General features: G+C 41.5%; 1 protein-coding gene across 2 annotated transcripts in view; it reads right to left on the bottom strand.

Moving 5' to 3' along the window:
- grik2 (glutamate receptor, ionotropic, kainate 2) overlaps positions 1 to 21,694 on the bottom strand; it is a 206,448-nt gene that overhangs the window by 47,993 nt on the left and 136,761 nt on the right. For both annotated transcript variants that reach the window (XM_086154890.1, XM_086154891.1), the window contains exons 9-11: positions 19,069 to 19,182; positions 7,634 to 7,840; positions 742 to 965 (exon numbers count right to left, since the gene is read on the bottom strand). In XM_086154890.1, coding sequence (XP_086011016.1) covers positions 742 to 965; positions 7,634 to 7,840; positions 19,069 to 19,182 — 545 coding nt within the window. The remainder of the gene's footprint in view (positions 1 to 741; positions 966 to 7,633; positions 7,841 to 19,068; positions 19,183 to 21,694) is intronic.

Below are 21,694 nucleotides of genomic sequence, written 5' to 3'. Positions count from 1 at the left end.
CGAAGCAAATGCATCAGGAACTGATATTAAACCAAAATTAGATCCAAGCCTAAAGAACCATATGATTCCCTATGAATCCTATGAATCAAATGTATAAAAAAAGAACAAATAATTAAAAAGTCTGACTAAAATATGTTTGAGGCAAGGTGAAGTAAACAAGAGAGAAGAAAAGACAGCGAGGACTCAGAGACACTGGGGAGAGCGAGGGAAAGGTGGGAGAGGGGCAGCATCCCACACACATCCATATGAGTGCACAACCTCTCTGCCACTCTCTCAGACACATGCACACAATCCTAAGACAGACTGGAACTTCTCTGTCTGAGCTCAATGTTCCTGCGTACACTGGTGTCTCCCGAGGCTTTCATTTTATCTGTGTCAATGTGAGTAGAAACAGGCCAGGAGTAACCTAGCAGCCTTGATGGGCACCAATCGGAACCGTAGCATTCTCGTAACAAAAAAGAAAAAGAGGATTCAAGAGAAGTCTTAAGTCAGGCGTAAAAATATGATGATCCTTCATGGTTAAATAGTATTAAACACATTGCATGGTAATGACACTGAGCTGAGGTTTATTAACACAACCGATTAGTGTAAAGGATTTTGCTGAGTGGCAAGCTTTTACTATCAGGACACAGATCCTGTAATTACAGAGATTAGCCCGTTAGATGGGTGAGGTTGAGCAATGGGAGCTATACATGTTTCCGAATGTGTGTGAAGCAGTGATCACTGGGAGTGACATGTTACCTGGCTATGACAAACAGCACACAACTGACACCCAAGTAAGCCAGCAGAATATACATCCAGATATCAGGCGAGAGAGGGTTGAGGAAGGAGAAGACCCCAGGGTTGGTCCCGTTTGGCTTGCGGTACAGTATACTTATACCCAGCGTCATGAAGGGCTTGGAGAAATCGATAACCTTCTCGCGTACGTATGTGATGGCAAGGGGAGCCACTGCCAGATCAGCTCTCTGTCAACAGAAAACATAAACGGAAAAACAAATTGGCTTTATATTATTGCAACAAGAAGCATTTAGAGACAATAAAATCTAGGAAAAGTGTTTTTCTAAACACTGTAAAGCAAGTCCCAGGGTAATCGGGAGTACATTTGAAGCCCTTCCCCTACCCCTCACCACAAAAGTCATAATTTTCTTTCTTAAACTGAGGCCATTATTATACAGGTGAAGGTGCCACTCAGGTATCCATCCAACTCCAACTGCAGAAGCTCACTAAACAATTGCAATGGCTATTTCAGCCCTTTAAGGGGATCACAGAGGTCTACAATTGATCGCTCGCCTGTTGATGGTTCACTCGATGTTATGCCTATCGACTTGCGACACTGATCGGTTTCAAAATATGTCAAAGGTACTATGATTGCCAGAAAACTATGACAATGGATTGCAACACCTAAGTCATAAAATTGAGACAAAAATGTTTTCACATTAATTAGATTCACTGCCTCAGCTTGTGTTCCAGATTTACTGCTTATATTCTGTATATTCACCTTATATGTGTATTTTTATCATGAAAATGAATTGCCTAGATTGTGACTTTTATGCATCCTGATTATTTCTTTGAACAGCAGTTTTAATTTTTGTGGGCAACAAAGACAGGATCAACAATTTGCATATTGTTGTGGTGGTTACAAGAGATTTCCCATTTCATAACATTAAATACATTTGGTGTCCTGTGTCGTCTCTTCATAACAAAGTTTTCAGGTATGATCACATTTTGGGGATATTGCAAAATTGTCTTTTAGTTAATCACTTTTCAGCAAATTAAGGGCAATGTTTATGACACATGTAAGAACTGATTGCTCATCATCATGAAAACATTTGGCATAAGCCCTAGGGTCTATATAATTAAAATGTTAATATTAACAAAAGGCTGAAATAATCCATTGCATATTCTTGAGAGTTTCGTATCACGCATCTGATTATATCCAGAGAAGTCAAATGTAATTACAAAGCCTAATCTGGGCATGATAAAAGTCACAAGTTGTTTCTTTGGGTTACCTTTTTTCATTCTTATATTAAGAAGACATAACACCACATTTTTACACACACTACCAGTGCTTGCACTGGTAACGTGCTTAGTTTTTTAGAGGTTGCAATAGAAATTCAGGAGTGATTTGTTGAGGTTGCACAGGGAAGTTATCTTACCATATCTAGGCTAGAAACCATGTTGTGTTGTTGACAGATAATAAATCTCAGGCCGTATTGTGTCTATAAATGCTAAACATTTTCAGCAAGGTCAGGTATCTCATTTTTCAAATATACTCCCTCTTTGTCTCATGAAGGTTACCATATATTACTTGAAGAGGTGGCCACTACCGGGGCAGAACAGCATGAAAAGTCTCAGTACATGGTGCTTTAATGAAACAATGCAGAGGTAACTCTACTAACATTGTTGCAATTCAACCCCTTTTGACTTTGAATAAAGACCATTTCCCTTAATTACTCCAAATGGCTGTTTTCAACTTTCTGCTCGCCTTATTCCCCACATATGAAACTTGTCTTCATGTGCACACTTCTTGGTCTGCTGTGGGCCCCTCGACTGCAATCTCTGTCAGTCTAAGGCAAACTGAAACCTAGTGCGAGAAAAAGGCACTTAAAAACATTATCTCACCCATAAAAATCCCCAGCTATCTGTCAAAGGACCTATTCACTGCATTGATCAAGACTCCAGAGGAGTTAAGGCAGCCTTGGCCACTCATGGGTACTGCTTCTAATGGGTCAGATACGGACCACAGCCAATGCAGTGGCTACTATTTTTCTGGCCAAGCAGTTTATCCTAACAGGGACATTGTTGAATATAATTATCTACACTGTGAGCAGATTGTGTGACTGTTTTAATAAGCTCTGCAGGGAAAACACATGGCAGTATCTATGCTCTCCTCACATCACTATATTCTCAGAAAGAGCTATTAGATTTCACTTTTTTCTTGGCCTCTTAAAATAGCTCACTGTTGATAATATATTAAAGTGTCTCGATGGCAATTTCATAGAAAACATTTGCATGTTGCTTTCCAAATAACTTCTGTGATTTAGTGATCACCAGTACACACACACACACACACACACACACACACACACACACACACACACACACATATATATGTATATATATGTATATATATGTGTGTGTGTGTGTAAAAATGTATTTATGCACACACAAAAATCTCTCTGTATCTTCATATATATCAATATATATATACACACACACACACACACACACACACACACACACACACATATATATATATATATATATATATATATATAGATAGATATATATATATATATATATATATATATATATATATATATATATATATATATATATATATATATATACATATAGATAGATAGATAGATAGATAGATAGATTCTGACGCTTGTCCAAAGTCAGGTCGTAGAGGCAGCACCCACGGAGCTGGGAGGCCCAAACTCCTCTCTCCCCAGCCACATGGTCTTACTGTTTTGGGGGGACCCCAAAGTATTCGCAGGCCAGCCTAGAGACAGTCTCACTAGTGTGTCCTGGGTCTTCCCCATGGTCTCCTCCCAGATGGATATGCCGAGAATACCTCCCCCGGGAGGCGTCCAGGAGACCAGAGTCAGAGCTCTGACTCCACTATGCAGAGGAGCAGCAACTCTATTCAAAGCTCCTCCCGAATGGCCGAACTCCTTCCCCTATCTCTAAGGGAGAGTCCAGCCACCATGCGGAGAAAACTCATTTCAGCTGCTTGTATCCGCAATCTTGTTCTTTTGGTCACTGCCAACAGCTTGTGACCATAGGTGAGCTGTGCCTTCAGGCTCAGCGCCCTCTTCACCACAACATACCAGTAGAGTCTGCATCACATCAGATGCTGCACCAATCTGCCTTTAAATCTCCTGTTCCATCCTTCCAACTACAAGACCCTGAGATACTTGATGTTCTCCACTTGGGGCAGGACCTCTTCCCCAAACCAGGGTGGACACTCCACCTGTTTCCAGTTGAGCACCATGGTGTCGGATTTGGATGAGCTGATACTCATCCCAGCCGCTTCACATTCAGCTGCAAACCACTCAAGTGAGAGCTGGACATCATGGCCTGATGAAGCCAACAGAACCATATTATCTGCAAAAAGCACACTCAGTCCTGTGTCCACCAAACAAGATCCCCTTCACACCCTGGCTGTGCCTATATATTCTGTCCATAAAAGTTATGAACAGAATCGGTGACAAAGGGCTGCCCTGGCGGACTCCAACTCTCATCGCAAACGAGTCCGACTTACAACTGGCAATATGGAACAAGCTCTGACGCCAGTCATACAGGGACTGTATACCCAGGTGCGGTTTTCCCATTGCCCACAAGACACGCTCAAATGCCGTCTCCAGAGCCACAAAACACATGTAGACTGGTTAGGCAAACTCATGCCCCCTGCTGAGGGTAAAGAGCTGGTCCACTGTTCCACAACCATGATGAAAACCACACTGCTCCTCCTGGATCTAAGGTTCAACGACCTGGTGGACCCTCCTCTCTAGCCCCACTGAAAATACCTTGCCAGGGAAACTGAGACGTGTGCTCCGCCTGTAGTTGGAGTGCACCCTCCAATCTCCCTTTTCAAAAAGGGGATCACCACCCCTGTCTGCCAGTCCAGCGGCACTGTCACCAACATCCACACAATGCAGCAGAGGCATGTCAGCCAGGACAGTCGTACAGCATCCAGAGCCTTGAGGAACCCAGGGTGGACCTCATCCACCCCTGGGGCCCCGCTACTGAAGAGCTTTTTCTTTGATAACAGAAGCATTGGTTGTAGTTCTGCCAGAGGTGGGAGTTGAAACTCCTTCTGACAGGGGATTCTGCCAGATATTCTCAGCAGACCCTTACATTACGTTTGGGTCTTCCAGGTCTGACCGGCATCCTTCCCCACCGTTGGATCCAGCTCACCACCAGGTAGGGATCAGTTGACAGCTCCGCCCCTCTCTTCACCCAAGTGAGGACATGCAGCCACAAGTCCAATGACACCACCACAAGGTTGATCAAAGAACTGCGGCCTAATGTACATAGGTGCCAATTGCACATATGGAGACTTGTATCCCTGAACATGTTGTTTATTATGGGCAATCCGTAACGAGCACCGATCAGTTTCTGCTGGGGGGGCTGGTCCTCCCAATCACACCCTTCCAAGTCATACTGCCATTGCCCAAGTGAGCATTGAAATCGGCCAATAGAATGAAGGTGTCACCCATATGAGCATTCTCTAGCAGCCCAACTAGGGACCTCAAGGAGGGTGGGTAAACTGAACTGCTGTATGATGCCTAGCCGCAAACATCAGTCAGAACCCGTCTTCCCACTTAAAGGCAGAGGGAGGTTAACCTCTCGTCCACTTGACTTGAACCCCAACGTGCAGGCACAAACACACACACATATTACTCTCTCTCGCTCTATGCATATATATAGATATAGATATATCTGTATCTATATATATTTATATATGTGTATGTATGTGAATGTATATACATATATACATATACCTACATATATGCATATATATACACACACATCCACTCTATATATGTACTGTATATATATGCATACATATACACATATATATATACAATCTCAGAGTGATGAAAATCATTTTTTATCTACATATAAACTCCAATTTATAATGCAAAAGTTAATATATTTCATTGTCAAGATTTTTAATTTTTTTAAATTCAAAATGAAAAAGCTTTCTTGCCTTTATACTTAAAATATTGCTTTTTGACACTATATACGTCAAGATAAGATCATAATTGCAACAGACAGCATGTTTGGACTAAAAAGTACAGGCTGTGTGTATTAATCATGAAAGGGGTCACATTTAATTATACATTTTGCCAATACAGACACAAACTGCATAACAGTACAGTCGAGGACATCCAGATACACAGTTTAACCAATTTTCTATTGGCGCCAATTACTTTGTCCACACAAATACCCTCATGTCTTTTGTAAAGGGATCTACAGCATTTTAAATGACTGCAAGACACCGATGTAAATAGTGGAGTCATTTACAAATAGTACGATTTTTACCTTGCAAATCTGCTTTGGAAATAGTTTTGAGGCCTCACACAACTGTGGCAAGTGTCGTCAGGTGTCAGAAGGTTGTTTGCAATACATCCTAAGAACATTTCATCAAAGAATTCTGCAAACACGTTGGGATGCTATAACATTAAGCATGAAGAAGAGTGTTTTACTCATCTTATAGCACTCGATCGTGGTAAGATGTCATGGAGGAATTCTCAAATTTGTTTTATTTTTTTTAATTAATATATTCATTTATTATCTGTTTTACTTTGTCACTGCATTTACATGTTTATTTATATCATATATGAAATAACTTCTTGACACTTGGGTTTTTGGTGCTCAAATCAGAAAGGAAAAGGAAAGCTTTTGAAGTTTTCTGCACGAATAGGGAATTGTAGAGAGCCTTATCTTGGAATTCAAATTTGTCTCTTGGTAAAATGACTGCTGAAACCACGATAAGCTATTCATGGGCAGGCATCCATTTGGCTAATCTTATCTAAGAACAAATGCTTAATAAATACTGTGGCTTGTAGAAAGTAAGTTCCTCACAAAGTCTGACACCATGAAAACAGTTTAGACATTCCATGATCAAAGCAGAGTGATTTTCTGGACTCAGTGAAAAAGTAAATCTAACAGATGGCTGCAAGCAAGTGGCTTGAGTCCATTCGAATAATCTAAAGTTGATTCTGGTCATTTATCATCCTGAGTAGTAAACTAGAAAACTTTCAGAATTAAATAAAAAATCAGTTATCTATGAATTTTTAGCAAGGTAGGAGCTATATAAAGCATTTTAAGCACTGCGATCTGGAACGATCACAGTATTACTGTCAAAGCACAAAATATTTATTTTGATTTGTTCATTTTATATTTCTATTTTAATTTATTCAAAGCACTGAGTATATAGTGCATTTTTGGAATATCCATTAAATCCATGCTATTTTGAAGGCACAGTATACCACCATAATTCATAATTAGATTAGCTCTGCCGTTATCTGGGGCACAAGTGATTCTGTCTGTGACTTTTCAGAACATGGGATAGCATTGTGCCAGACCTTTGCCAACCACCCTTCAGTTTCATAATAATATGGCTTGTGGCACCAAAAGAAGTGGAAATGGAAATTTTTTTCAAGACAGTTTTTCAAGACAGAGGGCAAAATAACCTCATGGGACAGTGGAACAAATAATACTTGAATAATTCTACGGTATATAATACATATCATATTGTGCCATCATATTGATGTGTGATATATTTTGATATGATGCATGTGAGTAACTTCTTCTTCTTCTTCACAGCGAATCAACCTTCTCTAACCCTATTCTCTGTACCCTTCTCTCTCATATCAACTACCTTCATAGACACATATTTAAGAGACATATTTAACTCTAATGTACCTTTTTGATGTTTATTGAAGTAACATCTCATTTTGAGTTCTCTGAGGTCTTTTGTAAATGTATGTATGTACTTGTTTTATCATCAATTTGTCAATTGAAGATTAAAACGATGGGATTAACATATGTTGCCCCTAAATACATCACAACACTATCTTGTATACAAATGTGTGATAAATGTGTGAAGACTTACATGGTCCATCAGCTCCTTGACCATTCCATTCCACTGGCCTGTGTTCTCATCTTGGGCACCGTATTTTCCATCTTCCACTAGGTGGATCTCGTAGGTAAAGCCGAGGATGTTGGCCAGTTCTCTCAGCAAGTCAATGCAGTACCCTTCAAAGCGGTCGTTCCCATACAGCGGCTTGTCTGATTTCTTAAACATCACATATGGCTCCTCCTGTTAGGCGAAATAGTGGATGAGAGATGAGCCTCTGCAGTGCTTGGCATCTTTTACCTTGTGATAAAGCATATCTGAGTAGGTGTGAGAACCCCAATACACACTGGCTTAGCTGGCAAAGCACGTGTAAAGCTGTTTTATTTCTAAGGTTGTGTGTGTGTGTGTGAGTATGTGTGTGTGTGTGTGTGTGTATACCCTTGCAAGATGTCCCTATTCTGTTATGTGAGGTAGGGTGGGTGCAACCATAAGAAGAGATAATCCCCCATATCAATGACTCGGCTGCTCTCAGGCTCAGCATGCTGGCTTTGGGCTCGGACATTGCTTTCAGGACACAACACACTTCACCAAGAAGATAAGAGATGCTGATAGATGGACACAAAGAGCCGGCACATCCCCTCTACTGAGCAAGGATTTCCAACACCTTGCACCGCCTCATCTGGCTTCTCATACTCCCGCTGTCCCCTCTACCTTTGCTCCATGTGGCATCTGATTGTTGAATCTATACGATACAATCTTCCTTTCCCTGTCTCTTACAAAAATTGATAAAAGTAAACAAATAACTAAAAAGTCATATGAGTGGGTGTATACAAAGAGTTCGAGTGATGACTTTCTTCAATATACACACTCCTCTTTCCGAGAAGATTTATGGACGTAGTGAGAGAGGATATGAAGATAGTTGGTGTGAGAGAGGATACAGCGAACAGGGTTAGATGGAGAGGGTTGATTTGCTGTGGCGACCCCTGAAGGGAAAAGCCGAAAGAAGAACAACACACTCCTCTTTCCAACTCAAAGAGTAGGAATATCCTTCAATTTAATTATCATCACAATAACGTTTATGCATTTTGTGGAAGTCTTGTGAACAAGACAAACCAGTGAGGAGTGAGGTAAGAACAACTAATTAACCCTTCCTGGCTAGCTGAAGAGAAGTTTGGCCAGAGACGAATGCAGATCCTCCTTAGGAGTAGAGGGCAGGCCTAAGAAAACCCGGGGACCTCCTTGACTCAGTAAAAGTCAGTAAGAGCAGTCTCCAATTCATTGGCCGAGCAGTCTTCAGTCCGAGAGGAGGTGTGTAACACCCTTCTCTGTACATCCCTACTCTCTCTATTATGGCAGTTCCACATTCTCAAGGTGAACAGGGGTTCCCTGTTGGAGGTCTGAGAGTGTAACAAAACAGACGAAGGCCTGGGCTGTCTCTAGGGAGATGGTGGATGACAATGTGTACAGCTTCAGGCCACCTTATGGTCCTGTCCATACTGGTGAGGAGGTGGGTGAAACCCTTGGAGAGGGGCAGAGTACCAATGTGACACATGGTTCCATTGGGCAGTGTTTCCCAACCTTTTTTGAGCCACGGCAAATATTTTACATTAGAAAAATTTCACGGCACACCACCAAATAAATATGTCAAAAATGGTTTTTAATTAAAAAGAATGAAACTGTAATTTCAGTTCACTGACGCAGTGTGAACTTTAATATATCTAATATCTGTAGATTTGTTGAGTTGCACTGCAAATTCCCCACTGATGTGCAACTTTTCCTGAACAGTCTCTTCAATGTCTACAGACATGTCATCAATATGTCTCAAAATGGTATTATTAGAGAGCAGGACTCGAGCAAATTCTTTAACAGCGCCAGGCCCAAACATTTCTTCTGTGATGATTTTGCAGGCAGGTGGTGATTTGTCACGATGTGTGGCTATTTGGATTTAGCAAAGGGTTCAGCAACTTTGTAGACAACTTTCAGAGCTCTCTCACTTGTCTTGGTGGTTTTCTCCAGCAACGCTGCCTGTTTCTCTGTCTGTTTGTGCAGATGGACAAAATAGTCCATGTTCTTATCTTGAACTGAAGGGTGTTTTGTTTGTAAATGGTATTTAAGTTTGCTTGGAACCTTGACACTGTTGGGCAGCTTTTCAAAACACACTGGGCAGAAATGAGTCGGCTTGGTTGGTTCCAGAGTAAATGTGAATCCAAGCTCAATATAATTTTCATTGAATTGTCTCCAGCTCACCTTTTTTTACCTTCTTCTGACCGCTACTCATGCTTTGGCCCCCATCTGGGTCAGAATGTCCTTCAGGACCAGAGGGCCCTGATTGAGTACTTTTTCTTTTAAATATTTATCCATTGCATATGACTGCTTCGGTCTCACACAAAGCATCACTGATTACTCTGCCGTTTGGGCAGCAACAGGTAGATGCACAGGTTAGTTCACTACCTGTTGCCATCTAGTAGAAGAGCATTTTATTGTTCTGCCTGTCACTGCATTATTCACATTGAATACATATTTCTTGGACCAATCAGGTGAAAGTGGGCATTTTTCCACGGCACACTAGTGTGCCGCAGCAAATGTTGGGAAACATTGCAATTGGGTACTGTGTGTCTCTGCATAGTAGCCTGCTGATACCTAAAACAGGAACTCATGCAGCTTTCTATATTCTTATAGAAACCAGGCCAGACAACTTTGGCCCACCAACAACTTGACTGAAATCTTAACAGTGGGGTACGAAAGGCATCAGACTCCTGCACTGGCACCTGCTCAAGTGTCAGAAATCACCACAAGGGTGCCAACCCCCATCAGCCTTGTGGACAATGTGCGAAGGAGAGCTCTGTGGGTCATTAGAATAAAGCACAATTCTGAGACGTTCCATTGTGACCAATTCTTCTTTAGCAATGTCAGTTTAGTATAGAGACAGCATGAAATTGCAAAGATGTGACAAGATGTGATGCTCCATGTTGTGCTTTGTGACAGTAGCAGAAAAGGTGGAAATTGTGAGAGCAGGAAACTCAGCAAGCGACCAATGATACACATCCCCTGTGGTGAGCATCTAAGTGAGGGCAAATTACCAGGGTCTACCCTACATGCTGGGGTATGTGTCAAAGATGTGGCAGTTAGCAATGTCCACCAAAAAACTATCAGCACACAAAAAATATATGCTGCGATACAATCGATAACCAAGTTACAACCAAACTTACACCAAACTTACACTTACACCACTTGTGTAGAAATTTCGAATAGGGGTCCAATGAGCTGCATCAAGTCTGACATCCACAGTAGTTATTGTAGAGCACTCCCCTACACATTCAAATCCCCCAGCAGTCACCTACTGGAAAACATGTCTTGGATGATGAGCAGCTCATATCTGTCGCCATTGTCCACAGCATCACCATCAGCATTGTCCAGAGTATCAGCTCTGGTGTTTCCTTTTTCCAAGAAAGGGAAAGGCTGCATGCTGTGTAGAAGCTTTGGCGCCAGAACACCCATGGTAGAAACAGTCCGTCATCAGTTGACCAACTGTTTGTCTGACAAACAGACACAGCAGCCACACCTGAGGTCTCGCTCCCAGCAAGCGGAAACTGGGGCCCGGCTGGCAACAAAGTTTGTACACTACACTGATGTCAGCAGTATCCTGTTTGCCTCCTCCATCAATCCCCAGTAGTTTTTAGTGAATATAAAAAACAAGCATGCATAGGTGGTGTGCACTATATATGAGAGTTGCAAGAAAAGGTGCAAGGAGACAATCAAATTGTCAAGTTAACGGAGCAGAGCTAAACTGTTGTTCATTAGTTCTATAAGCTTGTCTCTCTATAAGCTTGTAGTCTCCCGAAATATTGAGAAATATAAAAATTTTCCACTTGCAAGTGTGACAACCACAGCAACTGAGTTTTGCGGGTGTCATACTTACAGTTGGATCCATTAGCAATCCCATCACACAGCAGGTCATGGAGAAATCTAGAGCTATGACCACATTGAAGCATTAAATGTTGTCCACCATGATTCAAATGAGGTTGAACTGTGCCTCGATGTGTTGAGATCATACTGCCAATTCCTGGCAATCGCACAAAGGGTTTGGGGGAAACTCCATAGCTGTTATGTCCTCAGCACCAAGTGACATTGTCATCACATCAGAGTCACCAATTTGGAAGTTCGAAAGAATGAGTCTCACTCTAATTCAACCACTTCCAAACAGAAAAACAAAACTAACACACATCAATGAATGATCGACTTTATAGCAACCTAACCCCACATACCAATCCAATTTCTTTCCAGTGTGTGAGACAAACCATTCCTCAATTGTCACCGCAATATATTTACTGTGTGTTTGTTTCAGGGGTTATTATTTATAATTTTCCATGATAATTGTTATTCTTATATTGACCCAGAGTAAGCAAAATAAGGCAAAGTCCTACGATAAACCAAATGGGTTTTAGAACGACTGAGGTCTTTAGTATGTGCTTAATTTTAGTATGTGCAATAATTTTTAATTTCCTCCTAGTGCTGCACCAATTCAAAACCCAATTCAAAACCATGAGAGGTTAAGATCACGCAACTCAGACCAGAGCTGATTATATTCAGAACCCAGTATTGAAAAGCAATGTCACCTTACAATGTGGTGACTGGCACTGGAGAAGAGGAAAGGAGAGGGCCGACATGTGCAGTGCCTTCATTGCAAATCCACTTGGGTTCACATGGAAGCTGCTGGGAGAGAAATGTATTGGCCAGCTCTCATATCGGAACGAGAAAATCAACCGTTATACCAGAATACCTACAGCGATAATATGAGAGAGCAAGACCTGGACCATTGTCCTGGAGCCCTCATATATACACTATATACCAATCTGAATCTAGCACCCTCGTCAACAGTGATTAACCAACCCTCGAAAAAGTTGACGGGGTCATCAAATCTGCAAGCACATCATTGGGCTCAAGTTGTGTCCCAAACAAGGTCTTCAACCATTGGTCCAGGCCTCCGGAGAATCTTTGGAAGATCCTTGGAGCCATCTGGAAAAGGGGGGAATACCTCAGGAGTGGAGATATGCAGATGGCACCTGGATTCCCAAGCAGGAGAATGCAAGTAACTTTGAGCAGTTCAGAACAATCTCCCTCCTAGTGTAGAATGCAAAACTTACCAGACCAACTTACACAACTTACCAGAGAGGCACAAGAGAGCAAAGGGAAATTGGCAGTGCTGTGACTGGACTTTACCAATCCTGTATCCCCAGATACAGTGTCCCTGACGAAGTTCAAAATCTCATCCCCGACCATTATAACACCTTTAGTCTGAGGATGTCCCCTGGGATTTCAACATCATAGCGTCATTGCTCAGAGAAGGGTCATTATCACAGGCTGCACAAGCTCTGTATCTCTGTTTGTGCTGGCCATGACCATGTGTTTGAAGTCTGTGGAAGTAGAGAGCAGAGGCTCTAGATCTGCCACCAGACAACCACCAATCAGACCGATCATGGACAATCCTACTGTTACCACATCCTCAGTGCCCAGATGCAGGTGGCTTCTGCTCATTACTTTGGCAAGAATGAGCCTGGGAAGTCCATGTCCATGGTCCAAAGGAAAGGAAGGGTCACTGACCAGTTCTGCTTCATGCTGGGAGACACCAGAATTCCATCAGTGTCAGATGAGCCAGCAAATTGCCTGGGCAAGCTCTTCACTGGCAACCTGAAGGACACTGCAGCATGTCAAGGCACCAACAATGAACTTGACACAGGCTCTCAGAGGTGGAAAAGCCAGGACCTCCTGTTAAGGCCAGCATTTACATATCATCCTGCCCTGTCTACTCTGGCCACTGCTATTTTACAAAGTCCCAATTACCACCCTGGACTCCAGGGTTACCACGACTCTGCTGACTCCAAGGTTTCCTCTGCAGGGGTAGAAGTCAGGACAAGAAGGAAGTGTCGCATCCAGGAAGCAGTGGAAAAGCACCCTGTTTGGCAGCTTGGTGGGCACAGTGGCAACTGGTCAGGCCAGGCTGGGGAGGAATCCGAAAGTCATGCAGGATGAGGAACGGCCCGAGGGGAAGGAAGTCTGCTTCAGCAGAGTGGTGGACATGTCCAAGTAGGGGGCCTGAACCAAGAGGGAGCAGATAGTTGGCTGCAAGATCACCTGGGCAAATTTTTGGATGGCGGAGTCACACCAATTTCAGTCCTTAGTGCAATCAATGTATGACATCATCCCTGGCCCTCCTAACCTGTTCACCTGGGGCCTGGTGGACTCACCTGCATGGCAACTCTGCTAGAAAACAGGATCATTTGCTACCCAAAGGCCTTAGATGATGCATTCTATCTTACACACCATGATCAGGTCCTGAAGGAAGTGTCAGACACCATCTGCACTGACATTGCTTTTGTCCGAGTAGGCAGCAGCTCTTCCAGGACTTGCTGGGGGGCAGCAAGGGACTGGCAGCTGCTGGTTGACCATAGGGTGACAGTTAAGATTCTTGGACACCATTGCTGCAATGTCACTCTGACCTGACATGGTCTTGATGTCCATGGCAAGCAAGTACAGTAGGTAGTGTTGCTTGAGCTCACTGACCCATGGAAAGATTTAGTATTGTCCAGGAAAGGAAGAGAATGAGGTGAGCAGATTTGATTGACGATTGTCCGATGAACGGGTGGAAAGCCCGCTTTGATCCCGTTGAAGTGAGCTGCAGGGGCTTTGCAGGCCGCTCTCTTCATTGGGCCCTGGGGCTCTCAGGATTTGCGGGCTGCACAGGCCACAAAAAACAACCTGGTAGCTGCAGAAAAAGCTCTGATTAAGGGGGGGGACAAGTAGCGTAATCCGATGTGTGGAAAAATGTCAGAACCAGATCCCTGGCTGGGTATGGGTGTTGGATATAAAAGAGACACCCAATGACCCCAGTAACATAAATGGTGATGTGTCCAGGTTGCACCCATATATATATATATAGATATATATATATATCTATATATATCAAGTCTTGTCCAAGAAAAGGCTATAGACTGACAGCTACTAAATATAGACGAGACCAGAACTGTGAAGAGTTTTTTGTTAATTTTTCAGACAAGAGCATTAACCTCTGACTTTACTTAAGTTAGAAGTGAGAAGGCTTTTTCTTTTTTCAGCCCAATATTTTTATCAGCATTTTTTTTTTTCCTTTTAGGTTTTTGTGTTCTAGATTCAAATGGCTGTAACTCTATTCATTACCCTGTAATGAATAATTCCAGGGAATCGTTGATTGCAATTGCTGATGGATCTGTTTGATTTCAATTCAAGGGTCACACTGCCGTTTGATAAAAAAAATACTTATATAATATTTTTGTGAGTGTGTGTGTGTGTGTGTGTGTGTGTGTGTATATATATATCAAAGACTCAAATATATGTATGAGACTAAAAATGTGTTTCAAATTAAGTCACCCTCTTTGTAAAGAATGTAAGCAGCTATCTGGGTTAATACTATTAGCATTATTCTTTTGTCAGATACTGTTTTTTAACTGAACAAGGCTATTATCAAATGAGAAAAGGAAGTAACTCTACAACTCTTACTATGTCAGTGTATTTCTTCTGTGTGTTTTTGGACATTGTAGATGTATATCTTTTTTCCTGCCATTCCCACATAAGTGGAAGCAGGAAAGCTCCTTGTTCTGTCAGACATTACACACTATATTATCTGCAGCTCAAGTCATTAGCCTAAAGGTACTTCACTACCATCACAGCATTCCAGGAGTGATTTCCAAAGTAGATAAACTGTTGCTAGGCCAAGATCTCAACAGTAATTACATCATGTTTTATAGTACATAATCCCTGGGAAAATGATGAGAAGCCGGATGAAAGTGTGCATCAATCAAATGTAACAAACCCAATTATTATCAGCCCCCCTCCTTTTTCCTCGCTGCTCACAACCATCACACGTCTCCCCATGACTCAATCTTGATACGGCAATTACAGCCACAGAGAGTCTTTGCTAATAACTGCAATGCAATCACTTCACAGCACGGAAGAAGGGAAAAAGATCCATGAAAAATAATGACAACCAGCAATTTTCTTGATATTGTTGTTTTTACGCTTGCCTTCTAAATAACAGGATCATAAGCAGCTTTAAATTGCCTACTAAATAACAGGATTATAAATGCCTTGAGTTCTCTTTCCTTAGCATTTCAGGGGATGAAGGATGTATATACTGTTAACATTATACCTTTTTTACTGTGATAAATTTAGGTATTAAAAATAGGACATGTGCAAAGGGTAGTAGTGGAAAAGCAGCATGCATTTTGACCACAGACTCACAGAAAGGGTCTCAGCAGAGAAATATGATGATTAATTTGGTCATCTTTCGTTCACTCTTCCCTGTCTTTGACGAGCCCATAAAAAACGAATGAATGAATAAATACATACATACATAAGAAATAACAACAGTTGTGATAATTTCTAGGGATACTCCTTTGAGATCACTTCCGACTGTTTGCTTTCTTTAAGGGTTGTTGATGGCAGTTTCTCTGCCCTTTACGTGAAGTGAATCATACTTTTCACAGACCCTTTACAAAACAAAAAAAAATTGCTTTTTTGATTCAAGGAAGGGCATATTGTTTACTAAGCCACTGAACGCAAACATATAGAAAACCCAATATCAATAAAAGCATCCACAATAACTGAAGTCTTCAATTCAGAAAAGGAAAATCGAATCTATACGGTGAAATACATTTTGAATATATGAGGGATGTATGGGCTGAATCATATTTCAACTTGAACTTGTAAAGGTTCTGGTGCCCCCAGTGCCACTGGCAGGACAGACAATAAACGGAATCTGCCTCATAAATTCTTCAGCAGACTTTGCTATAAAGCAGGAAATCACCCATTTGATTTTTTTTTTTCTACCTGAACTTGATCTCACCAAATTGGAAAGTTCCACTGCGGTTGAGGCAACCAGCAATTTAGGAGTGCAGTGCTTAAGGGGACTCTACTTTATGTGAGACCGTGGGCAGCATCCTCACAAAGTGGTCAACAAAGAAAGAATAGCTTTGGCAAAGCACGGGGGTCTTTTTGAAGAGAAAAAGCTTTAAGATAATGACTTCTTTAGAGGCAGTTTGATATAGTTGAAGCACCTACATTATGGTATGGCCAAAAGAAGTCATTTAAAGTCAATATGTTTAATTTCCTCGTTGTCGGTGTGAAAAACAATTCTGTAAAAACAGTTTGAATCCTCTCTATAACCAAGACATCCCAATTACTTTTGACAATCTTCGACACAGAGGTACAGTGGGGTGCAAGTGTATTTGATACACTGCCGATTTTTCAGTTTTTGCTACTTACAAAGCATGTAGAAGTCTGTCATTTTTATCATAAATACTCTTCAACTGTGAGTGATGGAATCTAAAGCAGAAATACAGAAAAATACATTGTATGATTTTTAAATAATTAATTTGCTTTTTATTGCATGACCTAAGTATTTGATCACCTACCAACCAGTCTCTCAAAGACCAATTAGTTCTTTAAGAAGCCCCACCTGTTATCCACTCATTTCCTGTATTAATTGCACCAGTTTGAACTCCTTACCAGTATAAAAGACACCTGTCCACAAACTCAATCAAACAAACTCCAAATTCCTCAATGGCCAAGACCAAAGAGCTGTGTAAGGACATCAGGGATAAAATTGTAGACCTACATAAGGCCAGGATGGACTACTGGTCAATAGGCGAGCAACTTGTTGAGAAGGCAACAACTGTTGGCACAATTATTAGAAAATGGAAGAAGTTCAAGATGACAGTGAATTTCCCTCTGTCTGGGTCTACATGCAAGATCTCATCCTGCGGGGCATCAATGATCATGAGGAAGGTGAGGGATCAGTCCAGAACTACACGGCTGGACGTGTTTATTGACCCGAAGAGAGCTGGGACCACAGGAAACATTAGTAACACATTACACCATCATTGATTAAAATCCTGCATTGCATGCAAGGTACCCCTGCTCAAGCCAGCACTTGTCAAGGTCCAGCTCAAGTTTGCCAATGACCATCTGGGTGATCCAGAGGAAGAATGGAAGAAGGTCATGCAGTCTGATGAGACAAAAATAGAGCTTTTTGGTCTAAACTTCACACACTGTAGTTGGAGAAAGAAGAAGGATGAGAAAAACCCCAAGAACACCATCCCAACCATGAAGCATGGAGGTGGAAACATCATTATTTGGGGATGCTTTTCTGCAAAGGGGACAGGACCACTGCAATGTATTGAGGGGAGGATGGATGGAGCCATGTTTCGCAAGATCTTGGCCAGCAACCTCCTTTGCTCAGTAAGAACCTTGAAGGCGGTTCATGGCTGGGTCTTCCAGCATGACAACAACCCAAAACACACTGCCAGGGCAACTAAGGAGGGGCACCATAAGTAGCATCTCAAGGTCCTAGAGTGGCCTAAACAGTCTCCAAACCTGAAGGAACAGAAAATCTTTGAAGGGAGCTGAAAGTCCATATAGTCCAGCAACCTGAAGGCTCTGGAGAAGATCTATATGGAGATATGGGCAAAAGTCCCTGTAGCAATGTTCTACTTGTTCTACCCACTGTATATTTACCAGGTGGTTCATTGTGCACATCAACAATATCACTATTGGATCAATAATATAAAGCTTCCTTTTGCCAAACAAAGTGCTACTCTCTACTTTCTTGACTGATTAAAATGTTTTGAAAGTTCTTCCCTGCTTTTTTCAGAAAATGTGCCCCATGTCATGTCAAACATCGAGGTGGACAAAATACCATGGTAATGATGGGCTGGACACACATGCTAATAATATATGTCTATATGTATGTGTATATATATGTGAGTGTCTGGATATATATATATGTGGAGAGAGAGAGAGCAAGAGAGAGAGAGAGAGAGAGCGAGAGAGAGAGCGTCCCCTCTTTAGGTTTTTCTTAAAATTACACAACTGAGCTTCATCATATGTACAATTTATGTAATCTCAATCATGTTGGCTTTGCCATTTGCTCAACACTCCAAAAACCAATGAAGCACCGCTGTCTGCCCAAGTTTGTATTGTGCTAATTTGAATGAGCACAAAGCTGTTTGGAATACACTCCACTTGAAGACAAGGACTTTAGAGCAGTGGCAATGCCTCGAGGCCTGTCTCTTTCCAGTTTAAATTGTGCTTTGCTGGTGCATATCACTAAACAAATTAGCATTTATTCAGTGAACATGGGCCCAGTGGGTGTTGTGGCTTCAGGGCATTTGCCAGCTTTGCTTGTTTGGTAATCCAGCCCTGATTCCAAAGATATCAATGCCAGTGAGAGGGGAATTTATCAGCATTTCATTTTGCAGAACTGGAGTGATTCCATGTCCTGAAAGCATAATATACCTGGACCGAGGTATTTAGTATTATCACAAATTATTGGAAAAAAATACTGTTGTTGAATGGACACTGGGTTAGAGGGGGTCTCACAATGCAATATAAATGATGTAATGCTGAAGACATAATAAAGAATAAGATGATGAATATACCAGTATAGTGGACACAATCAGTGATCGGTTGGATAAGGAATCAGAGACATTAGTTGTCTTCCCCTTCTGGTTGTCTGTCATGTTCAGGCCACTTAGAGGATCCCAGGTACCAATCTGAAAATACAAAACACAAATTTTACATTACTGATTGTTCTCAATGTGGGCATTTATTTAAAAATAATGAATAATATTTGGTCCATCCGACTTTTCACCCAGAAAGTGAAAATGTTACTGTGTAACTCAGTATTCCGTTTTATTATTGGTATTGGTGGAACATTTTGTTTAGTCAGATATTCTAAAAAAGAAAAATCTAAGTAAAGAAGGTTTTTTGATCAGAAAGATGAATAAAGTCATGACAGATTAAATACAATTAAAACATATCGAGAATGTACAATTAAAACATATCTAGAATGTGACACAAGTGGTTGCATGCTGAAGAACACTGTACCCACCCATCATGAACCCCCTCATGACTCCCCTCCTCTTATTGCAGAAAAGCAAAATCTTATATGTTACCTGAAGTCACAGAATTAAAGTTGTTAAGACCCTAATAATGTCATATCAGAAGCACACCAAGGCCAGAGGCTTCGGTAGGATTAAAATCAATTCAGATCTTCAGACCACATTGTCAGACGGTGACACATGAGGAGATGGGACAAGTAGAACTGAGGTACAAATTGGAATACTTAATAAAAATATTTCAGCAATACTCTCAAAACTATTCATGTTTAAAAATGACATTCTTGGTGCACCAGCCTGTTTTTGCTGATGTGCTTAGAGGGGAAGGGCAATGAGTATAAAACATCAGGTAACAACTGGAGGGTCTTTGTAGAACAGAGTTGTTTGCAACACCAATATTTTGTTCAACAAGGTTCATACCTCAAATTATTTGCAGAGACAGTTCTTTTTTTCACTTTGGCTGTTGTTTTACTTTGTCCTGTTGGAGTGAAAGTGGGTGAGGATGAAGTGTATATTATCTGATCAGGCACCCTTTTTTTGTGTGTACATACACCAGGTTTTGCAACTGGGCATCAAAATAAGATGTAAATAACCTGTCCCATCTTATTGCATTGGTGAACCAGGAACTTTGGGTGTCCATCAATGACATTCCAGATTCAATGCTCAGTTTGTTGTCCAAATAAACATAATTTAAAATATTAAATCTAGTTGCACTTTAGAATTAAAAAGTTTCAGGGTCAAATCTTGCTGAGTCTGCAGAAAGTCATTATTTGTCTTAAAATAAACATGGAAATAAATAAATAAGTTGCATTAAAAAACCTGAAAAAAGGAACTGGATAGGAAGTCAAGGACCAGGCTTTCTGCTTTGCTTTTGATTTTCTAAATCCAAAGAATAATGTTCAGTACCCAGAGAGCAATAGACAAAAAAATTAACTGGTAAACACCCTCTGGGTGAACTGACTTCAGATGCCTCACAGAAAATTCCCTCAGATAAGATCCAACATCTGAATCATTCCATGGTACTTGGAGTGGTAGTTCGGAGAACAACGATAAAGGGATGGGTGTGTGTTGAGGCTTCTGATGTCCTTTTGTAGTTCTCTCACATCTGAATCATAATAAAGTAACTCTGATCTGACCTCATCTTCTGTGGCAGCTCTAGAAGGGACCACAAACACTCCAAGAAACTTGAGCCATGTTTTTGTTACGATTCTTCTGATGCACCTTGCCAGGGCTGAAGATAGGGTTTTTAATTGCAAATCAAATCTTTAATTCAAGCTTTATGAGGCTGGAGGGCTTCTGAAGGGTTTTTTATTAATGGACTAAATTATTCATGGACGTGCCGGCACACAGCGACCAGAGGTCAGGAGCCGCTGAGAGGCGAGTACCAGTAAGTGCTGAAGAGTGAAGTGTTTGCAGTCTTATGTGAGACTATTATTTTTATCAGCTGTGTTGGGGTTTGTTTTTTTTTAGATTTTTTTTTAACCTGCACTTAATGCCATGAATCATGTAGTGAATGCTAGCGTGCTGGTATTCGACAAAATAACATTGGCAAATGCTGAATGCTATGGCACAGTACGACAGAAAGCCTTTTACACAATAATAAAGGGCATGTTTGAATTTGAGCAGGGTGTTGGGATCTGGGGTTATGAGCATGTGTGAAGTTCCTTTCACCTCTCAGTTCTCCACCGGAGAGCTTCATAGAGCAGCAGCCCTGCAGGAGGGTGGACTTCAGCAAGTGTGCAATGCACACCTGTAGATCAAGTCGCACCAGACTGAGGATAAGAGGAGCCTGTTACCAGCCCTTCAGGGCCAAAGTGTTGATCTCCAGTGGTTACCTCTACCAGTGTCCAATCTTGCTCCCTCCGGGGTTCTTGTGATCAACCGCAAACTCCATTAGGATTCAGCTGTCTCCTTTCCCTCAACGCTCATTTGAGCTACCTCCAAACTGACTCTTTCTCCCAGATTCCATTCATCCCTTCCTGACAGAGCTTCATCATCTCCACAGTAAGATATACACTACACGGCCAATAGTATATGCTCACCAGTCCAAATAATTGGAATCAGGTGTACCAATCACTTCCATGGCCACAGGTGTATAAAATCAGCACGTTGCCATGCAGAGTGTTTTTGGTGAACATTTGTGAAAGAATGGGTCGCTCTCAGGAGC

The sequence above is a fragment of the Fistularia commersonii genome, chromosome 11 (assembly GCF_037954325.1).
Source record: "Fistularia commersonii isolate RoL2024-O1a breed Wild chromosome 11, RoL_Fcom_v1.0, whole genome shotgun sequence".
NCBI classification, from domain to species: domain Eukaryota; kingdom Metazoa; phylum Chordata; class Actinopteri; order Syngnathiformes; family Fistulariidae; genus Fistularia; species Fistularia commersonii.
The sequence above is the reverse complement of the archived record's forward strand: the minus strand, read 5'-3'. Positions and strand labels throughout refer to the sequence as shown.